The sequence below is a fragment of the Orbicella faveolata genome, unplaced genomic scaffold (genome assembly GCF_042242905.1).
Source record: "Orbicella faveolata isolate gen_17 unplaced genomic scaffold, um_ofav_v1 contig_1, whole genome shotgun sequence".
NCBI classification, from domain to species: domain Eukaryota; kingdom Metazoa; phylum Cnidaria; class Anthozoa; order Scleractinia; family Merulinidae; genus Orbicella; species Orbicella faveolata.
Genome location: NW_028301536.1, coordinates 30,492,988 through 30,514,024, shown reverse-complemented (window position 1 = coordinate 30,514,024; position 21,037 = coordinate 30,492,988). Strand labels below are relative to the sequence as shown.

General features: G+C 39.7%; 1 protein-coding gene across 1 annotated transcript; it reads left to right on the top strand.

Annotated features, from left to right (window-relative positions):
* Window positions 1-878: 878 nt before the first annotated feature.
* LOC110053600 (uncharacterized) lies at window positions 879-20,590 on the top strand. The gene is made up of 22 exons (XM_020759851.2): window positions 879-1,571; window positions 2,398-2,469; window positions 2,821-2,944; window positions 3,497-3,570; window positions 3,762-3,883; window positions 5,536-5,695; window positions 6,530-6,696; window positions 7,045-7,118; window positions 8,406-8,528; window positions 10,077-10,192; window positions 10,539-10,678; window positions 11,306-11,418; window positions 11,952-12,064; window positions 12,346-12,436; window positions 13,248-13,375; window positions 13,488-13,574; window positions 14,123-14,231; window positions 14,572-14,930; window positions 15,180-15,647; window positions 16,983-17,318; window positions 17,794-18,085; window positions 18,761-20,590. Exons 1-22 carry the CDS (start codon window positions 1,449-1,451, stop codon window positions 18,913-18,915), a joined length of 3,546 nt encoding a protein of 1,181 aa, XP_020615510.1. The 5' UTR covers window positions 879-1,448; the 3' UTR covers window positions 18,916-20,590.
* Window positions 20,591-21,037: the final 447 nt, after the last annotated feature.

Below are 21,037 nucleotides of genomic sequence, written 5' to 3'. Positions count from 1 at the left end.
TCTTTTGGACAAAATCTAATTAGCAGCTTTCAACACTCAGGTCAAAAAAAGTCGATTTTGAAAAAAAAAGGCTGGAGAAAGGATCATTGAATTCTTTTTGGAGAGACAAAACTGTACTTTAAATGTACTCATGAACGCCCTAGAAAGAGGTTTTCGTTTCCGTCCTTCACGTTTTTTAGTGTTCTTACGGAATTAGTCACAAATAAACTGTTCGATAACATCAGCTACTCAAAAAGTACTATCGCTGCAAGATTCGTTTATGGATTTGAAATTTCATCCAAAAATTCCCCTTTCCCTTCCTATAAAAGTTAAAAAGATAGTGAGTAAGGATATTACATGTAAGAATACAAAAGCAAAAACCGACACAACGTAGAATGATTTTTTGAAGGTGTACGATATTTCGGCTGGCCAAACCAGCCTTCTTCAGGTACAATGGAAGATTTTACATTGGTGCGTGTTTTTATGTAGCCGATATTTACGTAATACCGGCAATACGCAAAAGTAATTGATAGTGTAAATTGAAGATAAGTATACGGTAAAATAAAATAACATGATAAAAGAACATAATAAAAGAAAACAAATGGAAACAATTAATATGTTTCTTCGCGGATGTTCAGACCATTAGGATCAATTGTTCTGCCTTTTTTAATTAAAAAAGCTTCCCTGGCCTTACGGATAGAGTCTCGGTTAGAAACGATTTCTCCTGTTGACATCTTCTTTCATATTGACATAATAAACAGGAACACGAATACCTTCTCATTCACCATTTACTCTAAAAACCCCTCAGAAATCGGTTGCGATATAATTTACTTCAAATTTTACACCGATTCCTTTTAATCACGTTTGACCGAGTTTTAGTGTTGCTGGATCCTGAGCTAGCATGGTCATTTTGGGTTGTTTATTTGTTTTTGTTTTTTTTTGTTTTTTTTTTTGTTTGAAAAGCAAGGAAAAGATCTCTAATGCGACAGTATCATCTCCTCACTGCATGCTCTTGGCAATAGGCAATTCAAGCAAAAAGTAAGGTCAACGAGTCGCGAAAGTTGAGTCAGTTGTCATGGATTGATGCGTTTACTCCAGGAGCGCAAAGTATAATAAAATTGGAAAACTGATCCTTACAAGAGACAAACGAAATTAAAAAAGTGGACTGTATCGTAGGTCACAAACCCGTCTTAAATAGACACGATTTGTGTCTATATTACATAAAAGACACAAAGAAAACCTTATGTTGAGATGAGTGAAGTTTATTTCTACATAACAGCGTCATGCGAATTTCTGTTACCAACTCTGTAAATCGTTCGCATCGTTGACCTTGGGCTGCCTGTGCTTGCGCGCCACTTGGATGGATTTTCCGGGAACGTTCGGTCAGCGGCAAACTCCTGTAAAATCCAAAAAACAAAATGGCGACGGGTTAAATGTATAAAAAGTGCCACAAAAAGTAGGAAGAGATCATGACTTCCAAAGGCTCGGCAAATCTGCCTAGCTTTATCACCGGGTACTACGGACCAAACTCCAGTAGTTCACGAGCGTTTGAAAGTTTAGTGAGAGCTATTGGAGAAGCCAAGTCAAAACAGGCAAGTTTGATTGGTAACTGTATGGTTTCATTTTACGAATTGCTGTGTAAATCGTCGGCTACCATTATTCTCGAGCCGAATATTTGGCTTAACGAGCCTTGACCTCTGCAGAGCTGCCCACTCTCCGCCGAAAAAAAAGAGAGCCGGAAGAAAAACAAAGTGGGGGAAAGGCTTCTTTGTTTTTACCGTTGCATAATAATAATTGCGTGCCCGGATTGTCTGGGAATTAAATGTTCTGATTAGTTAATCAATCGTTGGTAATTCTCATTTATTATATCTCTCAGTTACTACGCACGTTGTGATTGGTCAATTTAGCGGGCCGTATTACATTGTACGGTCCGCTAAGATTTAATTCTGTTTTTGTTGTCAAAATGTCTTATTTCATGATTTATCGCTAAGTGTTCTTAACTCTTATCGCAAGTAAAAGTTTAAAACTTTCATATATTTTAAGTTGTGTATTTAAACCTGTGAACAACTTAATGATTTTAAATTGACTTGTTTTGCATTCGATGAACATCAGAAGTTTGATGCCATTCTGCGTCAATAGACTGTTCCCAAACCTGTCAGACACACAGTAGAGATATAGTAAATATCTTACTAACCTTGTCTTCTTGATCAGTACAGTAAGTTACGGATCCTCAATTTTTCCCCTTTAATTTATGGTCTGTTCACTTCACGCTTAGGCCATAAATTGAAATTGAAAAAACATGGTCCGTAAACTTACAGTACTGACCAAGTTGAAAGTTGACCTGTCCTTGCACTGGTAACAATAATGCTATTGATTAGAATGGTGACTTAAGTCAGCTGTTTCATGTTTTTCTTCCAGGAAGAGGACCGAATTGCCAGGAAGGAGCTGGTTGTGTTGAAAGAGAAGCTTACCCAACGGGACACTTCCACAGTAAGGCAGTGTGAAAAGCACATGACTTAATTATGCAATTAAGTTGTTTTGTCACTGGGCTGTTATCTCTCTTTGATCAGATGATGTTCAAACCGATGATTTAATTTAGAAAATAACATTGAAGCTGTTGTACAAGTTTGCTTGCTTTTCTGGCAGGGGAAGGGTACATGTCTGTATAGCATATGTAGCCCATGATCTGTTGTGATCTTGAACTTACAGACTGTTTTCAGTTTTTCAAACCTCGCTAATTTATATTTAATATATTGAAATCCGAGCAGCCAGCACATAGTTATGTACAAATTCATGTTACAAAACAATTGTTGCAGTATTAAATGTTTCCTTGCTTTCCAGAAACAAATGCGAGAATACCTTGTCCGTCTAATCTACTGTGAAATGCTGGGTCATGATGCATCAATTGGTTATGTAGAAGCCATCAAGTTTGCACAACAGCCAAATATTTTAGACAAAAGGGTTGGTAAGTGACTGCTTGTATAGTTATTGTTACCTTTTACGTTCTTAATATAAATGATTAAAAATAATTAGTACAATGTTTCTTGGATAGGGGCTTCTCCATATCAGTTGAATTTTTTGGGGATCAGGGACGTAGCCAGGAGTTTTCAAGGGAGGGGGATCACACTGCATCAAAGTAAGGGTACTCACCAGATTGTCATGTTGTTTTCGCCACCTGTTTGCTTAAAAGAGGCTTACAAAAAGGGGGTCACAGGCACCCCAGGACCCCCTAACTACTCCCATGGGGATCTGCTTGTGGGGACAAAACTGATTTATAGTTTTCTTGTTGGGGGAGCCCCTAGAGGGGTGGTGTTCATCAGTGATTTGCCGCCTGGCTATTCTGACCTTACACATGTAGTATCCTTTACGTTCAAACAGGACATTCTTTTGGTAGGACCTCCACAATGTTGCAGCACAAAAATTATTCTAGATAAGGGAAACGAGATTAGAAACAAAAACTATATAATTATATATTAAATAAAAGTTATATTCAGAGAGCATTGTCTTTGGATCACAGGTTACCTGGCTGTGTCATTGTTTCTTCATGAAAACCATGAACTGATTGTGCTACTGATTAACACACTTCAAAAGGTTTGTGTCTGGGCATTTTTTTGTAATTATAATGATCTGAGGTTTATCACAGTATTTGAGCTCTCTAATTATTCACATCCTTTTAGCAGTAATAAACAGATTCTTATAATGCAGAACAATTTGCACATACATGTAGCGTATTAGCCTGCTTAATTATAAACTGCAAGCAGTGAATTTATTATTGATTTCAGGATTTACGCAGCACAAATGTCATGGAGGTATGTTGTGCTTTGACAGCTGTTTGCAAGTTGATCAACAAAGATATGATGCCTGCATTGCTACCACAAGTTCTGGAATTAGTTGGGTCCAAAAGGTTGGTTTTGTTTTGTTTTGTTTTTGTATTTTTCAACTTAACGGTAAAATTACATGTAGTTCTGCACCAATCAAGAATGAATTCTTGAGCAGTTTGTTGGATTTAAAAACTTGGCGTTTTTACTGTAGTTCAACCCATGAACTCCATAGGCACTTTCCTTTTTGATTGTAAATATTAATGCAGAACTTCTATTTATAAACCCATGTATGCAAAACAGCAATGCAGTCATGTTTCATTCAGTGTCCAATGCATGGGTAAGCACTGCTCGAATTGAGAGTTTGATAATAAATATTTCTGGAGAGGAGAGAGATGTCTGATGGCACATTATTTTCTTGTCACTATACAGGCAAGACTGATGAGTTGGACTTTTGCATTTGAATCTAGTAAATTAAAGTAGAACTCACAACGGGTTTACTGAATCAAAAGACAACTACAGTGAGTCCATAATGTTCAGCTTCTCTTACCATTGCCTTGCATAAATTCCCACTTATCCCATATTCTTTTCTGGATTTGTGTTTTGCCAAGGAACCTGAGTACGCAAGATGATTCCTCAGTATTGCATTGCACATCCCTGCTGTGCACAATTTTTGCGTCATTGGCACGCACATGTGTGTGGCGGAGTGAGCGTACACAATGTAGAGATTTTTCTCAAGCCAAGCTCGACAGCGAAATAAATACAGTGACCCCCACTTTTCAATGCAAGAATTTAACTTACTTGAGGTTATCTACGATATATCACGATTTGAAGAAAAGTTTAAAATTCTACTTTAAAACATTTTTATTTTAATGCTCTAAAGAGCACATCTTTAAGGAGTGCTGGATATGTGCGCATGCAGAGAATTCTTAAGTTTGTAATGTAATCATAACTCTTGTTTAACTAACACATGGCTCAAGTAAGTTCAGGCTCTATTTTGTTTTTAATTTCTCTAATAAATTAATCCAATAAGTACGTTTCTTAGAATTTCCAGTGCTCCTTTCTGCTAACTAAGGTTAAGTAATGACAACCTAGTCAGTTGCAAAAGTGCTTTATTAAGGCTGTCCATTTTTAGCAAAAATGAGCCTGGTGACCCCCATTTTTTATTCCATTTTTCTAATATACATATAACACGATTACCAAGTCGATAAAGTTTGAGAAATTTTTTATACTCCTTCTTTTTTTAAATAGAATCACTTTTAATGAAATACAAATTGTTTTGTCACTCTATGAACCACAGGTATTCCAAGTAATTGCAATTTAGTGCACTTCTGACTTAAGCCACTCACTGGGAGGTAATAGGGGTTGGTTAGCAGCTCCATCAAAGTGTCATGTGAATTGCTTGACACCTTTCAATGGGACGGTCAATAAGACAAACAACAGAAACAATGCCTCTACACCAAAACAATATCAGCTGCTACACTATGACAACACTTTTGACATATTTATGCATGGAAATTTAAGATTTGTTTAGGACTCGATGTCAGGATGTCCTTTTTGCACAAAAGAATCATGACTGTTTTGCTCACCTGTAGCCATATAGTGTAAAACTGTAAATTAAGCTTAAGACAGTCCTGAGGTACAATATAATCATGCAGGTTCAGCGTTGATGTTAAATAGAGTTTTTCAAATATTGTTGTGACTGTGTGTTTATATTTTTTATGTTGTTTTAAATCAGGGATATTGTGCGTAAGAAGGCAGTGATGGCATTACACAGTCTCTACATAAAAAACCCATCAGCTATTCCAGATGTGAGAGAACTTGCGAAGAAAAGTGTTGGTGATAATGATCCCGGGGTTATGTCGTCATCACTGCATATCTTCTATGAATTGATTAAGGTATGCAGTTTATTGTAAAAGCTACATGTACATGTACAGTGTACAAGCAGTCTTGTACAGTAGACTAGAATCTGCTCTTTATTGTCAAAATAATGCCCAGGTTTTCCACAACAGATAGAATCAAACCAACTGTAAAATTCACTTGTCCCTGGTTAGCTTGCGAGCAATAGCACACTTTCTTGGCGCTTCTGCACCAGACTCCTCCCACCTGATCACTGCTTTTGCTGACTAGGTCTTCACCCTTTGCGTGTGGGACTCAACGGTGAGCTTGCTTGCAGGCTAGTCCCTGGCTTCTGGTCACAACTTTCTTTGCAAACGGGAATAGCAATTTCTGATCCTACCTTCACGTACCTTGGTGTGAGAGAGATCTGAGACTGACACTGTTAGCCCTAATCACGCTGTGCATTACTGGGGTACTCATGCTGCACTTTGAATCAGATGCACTGGGGACACAGATTTCTGAACATCTCTATGCCATGACATAGTATTCAACTTGAATCTACAATGTAGCTGTGTGGCACCTAAGCCATGAATATGTAGTGTGATGTAGTAAGATGGCAGACATTTACATGTACATTTTGAAACTACAAGTAGCTGCAATGAAATAACCAGAATTCAGGACAACAGAAGAAAGTGTAATAATAATAAGACGAGATCAAAAAGATTTGGATTGTATGCGTACAGTGCACAGTGTACAGTGTACAATGCTGCTGGATTTTTCATGGGCTACACGAAGCAAGATTGCACAATTCCATCAATCAGTTATCTCTAATCAATAATAGCCAAAGCCACAGTCTGCACGATTACAGTGTAAGCTATACATCTCACCAACAGGCCAACCCTGCTGGATACAAGGACCTTCTGCTTGGATTTGTCAACCAGCAGACTATGATACTAGAAGGCAAAATAGCAAAGGACTATGATTATCATGGAGTAGCATCCCCTTGGATACAGATGAAGCTTCTGAGAATATTGGCATTACTTGGAGCAGATGATCAAAAGTAAGAGAAGTGGCTGCTGACGAATGAATATTGTTACTCTGTAGGGACAATTTATGACTTAACACGAGGGAAAAAATGAAAGTAAACTTATCTAGCTTAGACAGAGGGTAAGAAGGAACAAGAAGCGTTAAACACTGTTTTAGATTTCTTTACGTCAACCCCAGTTTCCATTGTGAGCATCGAGGGATATAGGTCTGAAATCAATCTCAGTGCATGCTCTAAACATATAGAAACCAATAACTTGCAGGACATCTATGCAGTTGTACAAATCGTCTTCTTCCTGAACTTTGTTGTATGTTATTAGCACCGTGTACAGTGTAGCGTTGTATTTTTTTTTTTCTTTTGCAGATCAAGCAAGAAAATTTACCCAGTGCTGGGAAAGACTTTGTCAAAGCTAAATACCAACTCTCTTATAAGTTATGGTGGGTCTGAGAAATTGCATATTAAGTAAGCTACCTTTAATCAGGAACCATGGCAAACAATTTAACCCCTTAACATCGCCTGAATACTAAATTTTTAAATATAGTTAAATGAAATTTAACATAGTTAACGACTAGGAGCTAGTCTTGTCTGTAGCGTTTTTGTAGGCGGTTGTTAGTGTCTCGGCCGTCTGTGAGCGTTTGGTTAGTGTTTGATGCGTTCTGTAGCGTTTGATATAGTTCAATGAAATTTTACATAGTTTATGACCAGGAGCGAGTCTGGTCAGTAGCGTTTTTGTAGGCGTTTGTTAGTGCCTTGGCCATCTGTTAGCGTTTGTTTAGCGTTTTGTGCGTTCTGTAGCGTTTGCAACAGCCATATGGTCGTGAGAGCCCTAAGGGCTGGCATTGGTATTTTTGGTTAGTACATGTGTTGTCGTCCCATGTGCTCGCAGTGTGTTCATCGCTCTGTTAGTGTGGCGTTGTGGATTGAATTATAGTTTAGCGGTTCTCGGCGTTCCCTCCCTATTCCCCCCCCCCCCCCCCCCTTCTTTTCAGCATTTCTTTTTTTTTTTCCACCAGTGCCATCTGGCTTGAGTGTGACGGGTGCCTGTAGGGAGCTTGGCGCGGGGGGCTCGTGGCTTGGTTGCTGGTTGGGCAGGCCAGTCGGGTGTTCTAGCGCCTTGGGGATGTGACTGCGGTTGCAGCCCCCGGGCTTCGTAGGCACCTTCCCTCCACTAGCGACTTGGGCGTTAATAATGATAGAAAAAGAGTATGCGACGCTATAATTCCCTGTGCCTGTATTAAAAACTGGATGATTGCATAACGCAGTTCAAGAGTTTTTCATTGGCTTAGCCATTATGGAATGTGAGCCAATATATACCACGCTCTTCAAATATGGGAAGCGTACGCGTGACTTTTTGGAGTTTTTTTCATCTTTATTATATTTTAGTTTTCTATATCTTGGGGCGTTTTTAATAAAACAATGATTTCGCTCGCGCTTGTTAGATATGAGATGATTATAATATAGCCAGCGAGGCGCTACATGCGGCTCAAAGACAAATGTACAGAGTGATGCTTATTCGTCAATTGCTAACCGGAATAATTTGTATGATTCTACTTGTTTTGAGCTGTATGTAACGTATCAAACATGTAGTGCTGGAAAATGAACAGTGCAAGCAAGCAAATTTAAAAGTGTCTATTTGATTTGAAATGTAAAGGAAATTAGCTCCTGGCCGATAGAGCTCTTAAAAGGTACGTCAATCCGATTCTTTTCATGGTTGTTATCTTTAGCTGTTGCTTATGAGTGTACAAGGACAATTACAAGCATTTATCCTGACAAGGGTCTTATAGACAAGGCCGCTAGGTGTGTGGGCGTATTTCTTGTGGCCAAAAGTAATGACATCAAATACTTGGGTAAGTGGTTCAAGTGTTTTTTTTTTTTCCTACCATCCATCATTCACGTGGATTTTCACATGAATATTGTAGCTATTCTAACCGTTTGTTCGTGGCAAGTCCGACTCGGCGTGTCGTCTCGGCCAAGAGACTTTTCAGGGACCTTTCAGAATTCAATAGCACACCCTCTGAGAATGGCGCTCAAAGTCCCTTTCACAAATTCAAGATGCTAGCAGTCTGGCCTTCAAACCGTACGTTTACGAGTTTGATGTTGAATTCTGAAAGGTATCCGAAGAACCTCTTGGCTTAGACGAAACCCTGTGTCAGAGTTGCCACGAACTATTTTTCATAAGTATTTGACAATTTTTTATTGTCTACAGCTGTACTAGGAAAATGTCATGTTTGATATTTGTGGTTTACCATATCCAAAATCGGAATTGACTAATCAGAAGCCTTGTTTACCGCCCTGATTTTCTGCAACATCACCAACCTCTTAATGCCGGAATTTTGGCCAAATTCTAAGTACTGTGGATCCCTAATGCCGTAATGGTGGCTTTTTCACAAACTTCTGCTGCATATCAGACTCGTTTGGTCTCGTATTTTGGCCTGATCGGTCTCGCCGAAATACTTGTACGAACGATAGCTCAACTGAACTCAGCTGATAAACACCCTGAGAATGTCAAAAAGGTACGAAAGCACTGCATGGCCATTTTAATACCACTTTAATTCAATTCCTCTTTTAGTATTAAACTTAACTTCTCGGAATTGGACCGGAACAAGCTTGCAATGGAGGCTCATGCGGGCCAATATCATCAATGTCATTTGCATTTCAAAATACTCCCCTTATTAGCCTCAGCTAGTTCCAGTCCAGTACCGAGAATACAAATATGGCCTGTTGTATTGTACATTCGACCGTTTTTCAGTGATGATCAACTACTTATCGAAGACTTACAGATATTGTCTAGAGTGCATTTGGCCGTATTAGATCATTTTCGGAACATTACCCGTATTACTGACCGAAGAATACTGAAGTTCCTGATTACTTCCGTAGGGAGGTTATGTTTCAAGTTGTCTTCACCATATCCTATCGTATTCCAAACTCTTTTTAATAAATTATTTAGTCTAGGAAAACTGGCGAAAATCAAAAGATTGCGTACGGTACTACCGAAAATGCAACGGCTCTTCTAGCCGTCGGATTAGTTCGTAAAAAGAAATATTCAATACATGCTTTTCCGTTGAATCCAAAGTCTGTAACACATACTATAGCATTTTCGATAACAATTCTTTAGAATACTCGACATGCATTAACCTTCAAATTTTTCGGAAATAGTGAGAACCCTTTTAGCAACCTTCGACCATTTTCAGGAAATGTCTGGTATTGGTTAGGAACGGTTGAGATCATTTTGATCATTTTGATCTTCGTGTGCAGTTCTCGTAACACTGCTTGATATCGTTGGTCAAATTCATCAATTTGTTACACCCATTTTGTTAGGGTAATGTTCATGTAGTAATTCCATGAGTTTGTTATGGACACTGACAAAGTAAAGTTCCTCTCTCGGTATTCCATAGGCATCAATTCATTAACATCTCTGATCCAAATGGGCGGTGGATTTGTCATGGAACCTGCCTACCAGCGGATTGTCATTGACTGCCTCAATGATCCAGATGAGACACTGAAAAGAAAGGTATGTACAACTTAGCAATACTAGTTATGTACATGAAGTTGTAGCTACAGTGTATGTAGCTACATAAGGGTGGCATGGATTTGAAGTTGATCAACGTCATCTGCACGCAATTTGAACTCAATGGGCACCTATTATTTCCATAATTATGTGGCAATTCCTTCTGTTTTTCACTTCCTTTTTCTTTACGTCATCTCTTTAACGTTGCCTTTACTAGTCACATACTACTGTGCATGTGAAGGTAGTTATCATCAGTAAGTTGTGAAGCTTGGACAGAATTCCTTAACTCAGTATCATTTAATATGGTGTTGTTTTTATGTATCTCATGTTTTCTCTTGATTGATCCCAGACATTGGATCTGTTATGCCATATAACAAATGCTGCGAATGTGGAAACAGTTTGTGATAAACTGCTGTCGTATCTCAAATCCACAACAGATGCGTATTTCAGAACAGAACTGGTCGATAGGATAACCGAGCTTGCTGAAAGATATCCTTTAATTCGTCAACTTCCATACTTAAACAAAAATATGTGTAGATTTTATATGTTTGTACATATTCGTGTCAACTGGGTCTCCAAGGTTAGGAACGAACCAACCAACCAACCAACCAGTGAACGAACCAACCAACCAACCAACGAGCGAGCGAGCGAACGAACGAATGAACGAAAGACCGACCGAACGAAAGTACGAACGAATGAAGAAGCGAACGAACGAACGAACGAACGAGCGAACGAGCGAACGAGCGAACGAGCGAACGAGCGAACGAGCGAACGAGCGAACGAGCGAACGAGCGAACGAGCGAACGAGCGAACGAGCGAACGAGCGAACGAGCGAACGAGCGAACGAGCGAACGAGCGAACGAGCGAACGAGCGAACGAGCGAACGAGCGAACGAGCGAACGAGCGAACGAGCGAACGAGCGAGCGAGCGAGCGAGCGAGCGAGCGAGCGAGCGAGCGAACGAACGAACGAACGAACGAACGAACGAGTGGACGTACGAACGAACCAACCACGACCCGGGCCAGAATATTCAACAAACGCACTCTGCGTTAAGCCCGCCTTATTATTTCAATAATTATTCCGTTAATAAGTAATGAACCCTTGACATGACTGTCAAATATGCGCCAGACAACTCGTGGTACATTCTGACTATCAATGAGGTGTTTGAGCTTGGTGGATCGCTCGTCAGAGAGGGTGTGGCACACAACTTGATGCGGCTCTTAGCTGAAGGTGCGCTATGCTAAGTTCTTTTCATTTCAGTATATGCTCACCACAGAAATGATTGTTCAGGTTTGAGTTTTAACTCTGACTTTGTTTGTGGACCTCTCTGATGTCCTATACAATTAGCAAATATCAATCGCGAACTGCTTGGGCCGGTATCGTTCAGAAACTCTTGGTGCCAACAAGCATTTAGAAACTCCCCGGGGATAGCAACATGCAGAGACTCGTCATGGCCTTTGGCATAGGAAACGCTTTGTGGTTGCTACAATTCGGATATTTTTCGTAGCCAATAGCAATCAGAAACTTTGCGGTTTCTTGTTACTGAAAAACGTTTCGGCTGCGTCTGGAATATTTGCATCCAATGAAGGAAAAAAAATATATTTTGAATAGTTAAAAAAAATAGGTTGATCAGGTGTTTATTGAATAAAACCTTTAATAGTGCATGATAAGCGTTAGCGCAAGGGGAGCGTAAAACTGGCGGGCAAACTGCGTTATGTAATATTTAATCGCCAGCAGATGTCTCGCCTTTCTTAAATCCACAGGAAATGATGATGAGGAACTTGATAATGAAACCCGCCGATTTGCTGTATTGTCCTACATCGACCTTCTTGAAAAACCTGTTTTACCGGATATTCTGGTTTGGGTTATTTGCTGGGTGAGTTGAATCTTGAACTAAGGGAACTATTAGGTTATTTTGTAAGGAAAGTAAAGATAAAATGGACCTTATGGTTATGGACCTCGACCGCGCCCTGGCTCATAAACATGCCAAAAAATAAAACAGAACTCTGCCAATATGCAGGGCTCTTTGTCCCACACTTGTGACGTCATGAACGTTACATCTTTCTTATTTATTTACTACCGCCCGAATTTAGAAAAGTATTTTTAAAAAGTATTTAAACGAATTTAACACTTCGTATTAATCCATCCTCTTTGAAGGTGTTGGGAGAATATTCATACGCAGCTTCCGAATACGAGCCGCGAGTCATTCTTGAACAACTTTTCTCGTTGCTGGAAAGGAAGTTCGAAGGTATGAACAGAAACTTCACATGTTCTTGACTAAACTTTTGCGAGCTATGATCGTAGCGAACTATCTTGTACGTTTTTATTTATGTAAAACCAGAGGTTACCTTTTACGCTTCCTGAAAGTGCCCATATTGTTTGTTTGTTTTCGTTTTTTTTACTTTTTCGCCTAAATCTGCACATCACCCGACGAAGGAAAAGAAAACTGAGATGTGAACGAAACGTCATTTCTTATCACTGTGTTTTAAAGTTTCTGTTTTTTTGCGGTACACCTACGCCGCTAATTAAGATGGTTCATGTGAAAAAGAGAAAGAATTCTGCTTTGCGCGCTCGTTTTGTTTGCAAAACGAAAGCAAAAAGTGAGTGTTGGTTTCTTGTTGTCTTGGAAACGCATCTTTCTGGTAAATTGCAGTCTGAAGCCACGTGTTCCTGACGTCACAGCTCTTTTGACAGGGAGAAGAACTGAGAGAAGACTGATGCGAAGGGTCAGCCAAAATGGCGGCAAATTTTAAATTTTTGGAAAATTAGTGAAATCAAGGTCGCGAGTTGGTGGCCTTGAATTGTGTGTGTGTGTGAGTTTTTTTTTCGCAGAGGTTTTTTACGCGCAGTGTAAATTCGAGTGAAAAAGTGAAAAAAAAAAAAAAGAAAATACGGTTTACGGGAACTTTAACACATTCTTATTAAAAAAAAGGTGGGAGTAACCACCTTCCTCTCAAGTGATTCTCTTTCTACACTCCTACATACATGTTCTTACAGAGTTCCTGTTATGTAATGTAGCAGTGTAATCTTGGCTGATTTCAACGTTTGTCATTATTTAGATCCCAGTACCAAGGGCTGGATAGTGACTGCTATTGGAAAGCTGACGTCACAAATTGGACAGCTGGATGATGGCACAAGAAATGTGTTAGAAGAACACGTGACAGGCACGGATGTCGAGCTTAGACAGGTCAGTAACCGAGTAGTGAGAATTTGCCAACCGATGCCATGTTATATTTCATGCTTGGTTTATTGCCAAAGTAATAAAGGCAGACCTCTATCTTGTGCTATATTTTTCCCAGCGTTGTTCAGAAATTCAAGAACTTTCTCAAAACGTTTTCCTGATGCAAAGTGTGCTACCTTTAGATGGTTGCTGTGAAGAACTGGAGGTGAGTGGATTCGAAACAATTCAGTCGCTTTTCATTTTTGTCCCGCGATAGGTCATTTGAGTCTCCTTTTCGGCCCTTACTTGTTCGTCACGAAGGACTCCTATCGGAGCATTACGTCACGCAACACTTTTAAAGAGCGTGATAATCAACTAACATCTCCAAACGGAGACTTTGGTTTTTTTTATCTCGCTGTTGTTAAATCTGTGCTAATGGACTTCCTTAGGCGGACATCTCTCTTAAGTGGTCACTTGCCTTCGTTACAGCCAAACTAACAATATAGCTGACCATGAGAAGACACCTCTCCCAAATGGACATAGGCAAAAATGAAAATACCAACATAACTTCCCATGAACGGACACCTCTCTGAAGTTTCTTCGTCCCAGCCACTTACAATCACCTCATTTTTTAAGACTCTCTGTAAGTAGGCACCTCTCCTTAGTAGACTCTCCCACTCACAGGAATTTTAACTGTGCAGACTACCCCCGAAGAGTCAGATCCAATGAACAAAGGAATGTATGTATTGTTCTGCGTTTATTTGGCGTTGACAGGTGGACGAATCCTTGTCTTTCTTGGATGACTTAGTATCAGAAGCGCTATCTAATGGAGCTTCTCCATACAGGCCCATGAGAGAGCGAGAGATCGACACAAAAGTTAAAGGTCTGTAGTTCGCTGGCAATAGCATTATGATAAAATAAAGTTGTAGGATAGAGAGTTTTGTACATTAGGCAGCTTGATGTATCAGTTGTCTGGTAACGTCTTGTAGTCCAATAGTTCTAGTAGAAGACTTTATTTACCTTGACTGACTAGAACAAAATAACGAACGGGGATAACTCTCTTTTTGTTAAATACCGTTGTACAGATAAGTAATAAACTTGCGCATCCCCGCTAATGTAAAGTACTGAAAATAGAATTGAGCAAGGTAGAAGTTATCGTTTCTATTTCTCGCTAATAAATTATTCACGCTCCCTAATGCGTCACGTTTCCGTTTGTCTTTCAGAGGTTCCAGATTCCCAACCGAGCCTTAAGTTCACACCTTACGAAAATCCAGTGAAAATTTCTAACAAACCGCCACAACAATCATCTGTAGCACCTGAGATAAAAGAGCAAGCAAAGGCCGCCAAGCCTGCTAAAGAGCGTAAGAATATTGAAACCAAAGTGAAAGGCCGAACCCATGCAAAGACCATCGAGGTGTCGCCTCCTAGTAACAAGCTCTTTTCTGGAAAGGCTGTGTGGGGACCTGGGGGCTACGTAAGGGATCGAGGGCAGTCTGGGTCAGTGGAGTCCAGTAGTAAGTCTGATTCCTCATCGCGGAGCTCTGGGTCTGACAGGCAAACAGTCGTTAAAACGAAAGCTGAGGTGAGAGAATCTGAGAATCTATGTGGCAGCCTTCTGTTTTTTTTTTTTTTCGCCAAAGGGTTTTTTTTTCCCCTTTCCAATGAGCGGTTAAATTCCAAGTGTATCGAGAAAGTTACAAGCAGTAGAACTGAGAAGTTACGACCTTATGAAAAGATTCTAATGAGAGGAATAGTCTTACTCTCATTCGTCATTCTCTACATTTTTGTAATTTTAAAGTATATTTAATTGTGTACGGGTTCGCGACTCTAGGTCAGCACCAGTCCTTCTGTGACTGATCAAGAAGACGTCCGCAAACAACAACTAGCCACTCAGCTCTTCAGTGGTGTCACAGATAAACAACGTCCATCTGCAGGCAGAGGTCACTTGGCAGCCAATAGGATAACTAGAAACCCTGGGAAAACAAGGTTAACTGCTGCTAATTCTGGAATGACTGCATCAGCCGATGATCTATCGCATTCTGTAAAAGGCATAGCTTCAAAGTCTGCAGGAAAATCGAACATGGATCTTTTGCTAGATCTTGAGAGCACTGGAGCTTCTCGTATTGGAGAAGAAAAAGCTTCATCCGGTAATGATGTCCTTCTCTCACGTTTGGACAACACAACAAAATTAATACCGCCAAGGGATAATGAAACGTTAAATAGCACACGGGAATCTTTTGATTCTGATTCTCCTGTGGTGATGAACACAAGTGAGGCTGGTTACGGGAACGCTCAAGAGGTTTGGCATATCTTCTTATTTATTTAGCCGTTTTCCGTGAAAATAATTCTGACTACATTAACACGAGACGTTGAATGTGAATAGTTTATTGAGGATGCTTCAGTCAGTCATCTGATGCAGATGTATCCCTTCTAACAATTATAGCTATTACTTCTAACAATTAGAACCTGTGCTACTCCAGATGAGAAAAACCACTAAAACCCACCTTTTAGATGTGGCCAAAAATGTGGAAGCAGCAGGAGACCCTCAGGATAGGATGCGAAATCAATAAGCCAGAACATTATACAAACATTTATACAAGCTGTTAAAACAAAAGCTTAATCCAAAAGGGTGGGCGAACACGAAGACTGACTAACCTAGAATGACCTGAATCTTCCGCCAAAAGCCTAAATGGTCCCTTGACGTCCCATGACATCCCGCGATCCCTTCTATCGTGCCGTCAGAATAATAACTTCTGACTAACTCGCTGTTACTCAATCGCCATAAATTACATTAGCTTATAGTCGACCAGGTTTATTGTTTCACATGCAATGCTAGTTCATCTCGGAGTGGGATTCTTATCTACTATAATTTGTAGGTTTATTTAGGCTTTACAAACTACTGAATTTTCCAACATAAAACTGAGGAATACTGAGGAAATCAGAACATAAAAATGGACATAATACCTGTAGATTATGGGAAGAAAGGCGGACGAGAACGCGGAATCTGATGATCTGTGGAAGATGAAAGTGACAGGCGGCGCATTTTGCCCGTGTATGAAGTGTAGTCACAATCAACAATTCACCATTTTGTTTGCCAAAGCACATGAGGCAGAAAAAGTAATACAACGAATAAAATAAATATGTTCGTGTTATCTATTAATTATGTGATAATTGTTCTTATGTGGAAAAGTTAGTGCAACTCAGTTACTAATTTCAGTGCGGCCACTTTTTCCCACTTGAAATCAAAATAGTATCTTAACTAGCAAGTGCTTGAAAAAACTTTATACAAGTGTTTAAAGTCCATCTTTTTATTAAGCAGTTTAACATTTCAGATGTAGAGATAACCCTTCCAGGGTGCTCACTTCTTTGGAACTGTAGGTGGATTAATAACATTCGAAACTTGTCTTCAGACATAAAATTGATGCTCTTTTCTTTGAAATATTATGTTTGAGAAGTAATTTAAAATGTAATTTCACACTAAGGGAAAATGTCATTTCCCAGGTATTTTTTAGTTCGTTATAATTTGGACATTTCTGGAGATAAAAATCGATTTCTTTGCAAAGTGAAAACGTTTAAGACTTTGAATGTTGTGTCTCTAAGAATAATGTATCTTTTTGTATAATGGTCTACTCAGAATACAACTTTGCTGGACGAAGATATTACAGAACGAATTCACCGATTAGAGCTCACAGGCACACCATCTGCTTCTTTACCGGAAGACTTGGTTGACTTCCAGCATTCTCCAGAAGCTGTGGAACTCTGTTTCGATAGCAATCTTCGTGTTACTCTTCAGAAAGTCTTCAAACCTCTCGAACTTGTTCTTGTTCTTTACCTGACCAATCAGAATCAGGCTAACGCGCCGATCCATGACGTCAGCAGCGTGCTAGAACCACCCTCCAATCTGATTGGCTCCTTTGATTCGTCGACAAGTAACAAACTTCAGGATGAATCCATTGGTCCTCTCGAATGGGTAGGAATATCATCCCTTTGTTCAATTTCTAATTCCGTGTTATTCTTGTTGCTTTCCCTAAGGCTTGTTTTCGTGTCCTTATCTGTTTATTAATTCCTCTTAGAGCGGTTTTCAGTTGAGTGTCGAAAGTAATCAGGCAATTAATTTGGTTTCGTTTTTGGTTTTTCTGTGCTTTGGGATTGGCTGAGTAGTCTAATTGGTAAGTACTTGGTTTGGTTTTGTTTTTATGACACTCAATTGAAAACCGCTCTAATAAACTGTTCAAACATGCACTGTAGATCGGATTGTATAATTTTCCCTTGTCCTCTAACGTTTAGCTGTAATTTTATAAGGTTTCCCAGTGAATCATGTATTGTTGAACTATATAAGATCAACTTGTAAGCCTTCTTTATAATATCAAAACATCTTGACAAACAGACAAGGTGGTGAACATGCAGGTTGCCCAGCATACTAACGCCAAGTTGTTTCTTTATAGGCGAGGCACAAAATTGAATTAAAATACAAATCTCCTGCTCTTCATATGAACTTTAGTGGCAAAATTTCGTATAAAGATCCTAACAGGACATCAAAGCATTTGTTTTTTAATCACACTTTGAACATCAGCGACATTTTACGGCCTCTTGCGATAAACACGGAAGACTATGGACAAAAGTGGACCGAAGCTTCGTTTGAAAAGAAGCAGAGACTATCAAGTTCACTGAAAAACTGTCAAGACATCTGTGAAACAGCGGAAGAACAGTTACGACTTCACACGGTCGAACAAATAGGTGAGAAGTACTAATATAAGGCACCGTCTACACTACACCAGAGGAATTTGAAAACGCAACAATCAGCGGCCATTTTGCATTTGTGTTTGAGGAAAACTTGGACAGGGGAATACCGTGATTATCGTGACGTCATCGCTTACGAAAAGCTTTGTTTTCAAAATGTTTTCCGTCCACATTAAGACGCAAAGCCGGCGTTTTCAAATTCCTCAGGTGTGAATAGCGTTTTCGTGACTGAAGGCCTAGCCGGAAGAATAAAGCATTTTCCAATTTCTCCGGCGTAGTTTGGACGGTGTCTTAAAGTGGCCCAGCCTGGTCATTCTCGCATCGAATTGTTAATTGAACACAAGGGTTTTCGACCTGAGCTCTTGCTTGTAGCTTACTCATTTCCCTAAATCTAGATCCGAATTATATTCTTATTTTATGTTCTAAAAAAGACTGATTTTTCTCTTCGCCCACCTTTTGATCAGCGAGAAACTGTGCGCAGTTTAAAACTTTGAGTTTTAAATCAATCAGCCACAGGTCCAAGAATACAGCCGCCTACGGAAAGTCCTTTGTGGTCTGCACAGCGCCTGTTTTCAGGAGGCTCGTTTTGTATTTGGTCGCGTATATGGATAATAGCGGCTCTTGTTATAGGATTGCCTTGTCTTTGAATGACACAGTGCTATTTCTTCTTAGGTACAAAAGTTATATTGGCTGGTACCGTGATGCAGTGTGGGATATGTCTGTTGCACATCAGCTGTAGTAGTGACGATTTAGAACTGTCAATCAAGTCGAACAACAGACTTCTAAACGATGCACTGATGAAATATTGTGTGACTATCCTCAGATAACGCTTCAGCGCCTGGCGGTTTCTGCTGTGGAGAAAATGGTGCCAGGTCAATATTTATTTCTTTCTTATATCCCGTGCGGTTGGCGTCACGGACGATGTTGAACTTCGACTTGAACACGGTCCCATAATTGAATGATTTCTGTCAATTTTTCTGTTTTCTCAAATTCGACTGTGGATTAGCGAACGGACATATATACCACAAATATTTAAACGAGTTAACGTACAATTCAATCGTAGGACTCTTGCTCTCATTATGTATGTATTAACTTACAAACCTCGAGGACTGATGGGTACTCGGAATATTCTTGATAATACGTGTGGTAAGCGATCGATAAGGAGAAGATTGTTTCCTTGTATTAGTATATATGAATTGTTGTTCTCAGTTTGGAAGCCCCTACGCCCGAATGTAGCTTGTCCACAGCTTTGAACAGCACATTTTGTTGTCTTTATTACTGGTTCGGATGGTCTTGGGTGTGACCAGGGTTCGGAAAGCAAGAATAGCTGCAGTTTTGTAGCGGATTTTGAGGTTTAGGAATTGACTCACGAGGAAGGTAAACTTGGTAAATTCTATTGTCTCATAACAGAGGAGGATTTTCAACACTTGTACAACGCTTCGTAGAGATGACTAATGGTCAAAAAATCTAATTTTACACCATAGCTAATAGAGGGGACTGGTTATGAAGCCCGGCAAACATCAAGGGAGCAAACAAAGATGGTAAGATTTATGTGGAAGGTCCACGACCGTGCACAATTTTTTGTTTTGCACTCATACACTATGCATGAATTAGGAAACCAACACGTTTCTTTTGGTTAGTTCCTCGGTCAGTAGTAAACAACTATGGTGTTTTGTGCACGGTCAAGGCCAAAAAAGCGAACAAAAACACACAACAAAGAACTTTGTCGGGTTTCATAACCATTCCCCTCTGTTAACTTTGTTTACACATTTCTTCATTTACTGTAATGCCAAAAACCTCAATAAGTCCTGAATTGTGATATTTACCTCTGTCATAGCACAATAGAGATTACCTTTTATCACTAAATTATGTAATCGTTTAAGTATTTCACTGTCTTTCTAATGTAGCCGAAGACTTGGACACAAAATTGCATTTTCTGCCGTGTTTACTACAACACCTTGAAAAATCCTCGTCAACGGTTCACAGTAAGACGCAACAACCTTTAAGTGTAACAGAAATTTTTTAGCGGAATCTATGGTAAAAATTCAGAGAATGAGAAATATTTTTTTAATAACTGTAATCTATTAAGGGACGGACCATTTTGTTTTTATTTTTTTAAGGCGGGGGGGGGGCGGGGTAGGCAATTTTTGGGGGCATGATTTTTTTTTTCTCACCTTTAAGCTGTATATGATTGTTTTTTTGGTGGGCAATAGCTTGTGCAACAATTTTTCTTTAACGTCAAAAACAGGACCTGAATAGTAGAATGCTTGTTCTTGATTTTTTCCCCATGGCTTCCCTTGCACGATTTTTTTCCAGTTGTACTGTGCAGGAACTTTTTCGAAATCGCCGAACCCTCCCCCCTCAAAAAATAATGGTCCGTCCCTAACGAGCGAGGGCCCCGCTGGACCTTAAATGTAGCTGCTATTTTTAGTTCTTAACTATATTTGTCAGGTGGAAAGATATGCAACTTTCAGAGAGATATTAAAATAGAAACGTAGTGTACGTTGAGACTTGTCTTTGAGGTCTTTTTTTAGGAGTTATACCTCGGACGAGACTAAGATGTTGTTGATTGGGCTTTCAATAGACATCTCGAAGGCATTTGACAACTTTAAGTATGATCTCCTACGAACTCAATTTTACACTTTGGGCGTCTCTCTCTGCTAGAAACTGGTTTGAAACTTGCTCGTCCCAACGCCAGCTAGGTCGTGATCAGGCCTGAGAGGCCTGGGTAGTGATGATTGAGGATGCTTGGGAACCAATAGACCAATTCTGGTCCTCTATAGAGGGAGGGGATAGAACTGGACCAGGAAACCCAGAGAAGACCATTTACAAAAGGTTCGAGAAAATAGCCGCGGGGAACACAAAAGTTTAAATGCATAGTGAATCGGAGATACATCCATTGTCTTCTTTTGGGAATGGGAGTTGGGTCGGTTGATGCATGAGACATTT

Excerpts from the sequence above, each read along its gene's own strand:
- LOC110053600 (XM_020759851.2), top strand. The coding sequence starts at position 1,449 with ATGACTTCCAAAGGCTCGGCAAATCTGCCTAGCTTTATCACCGGGTAC. Across the intron at positions 7,119-8,405 it reads CAACTCTCTTATAAGTTATG|CTGTTGCTTATGAGTGTACA; the intron begins GTGGGTCTGAGA and ends TGTTATCTTTAG. Across the intron at positions 8,529-10,076 it reads TAATGACATCAAATACTTGG|GCATCAATTCATTAACATCT; the intron begins GTAAGTGGTTCA and ends GGTATTCCATAG.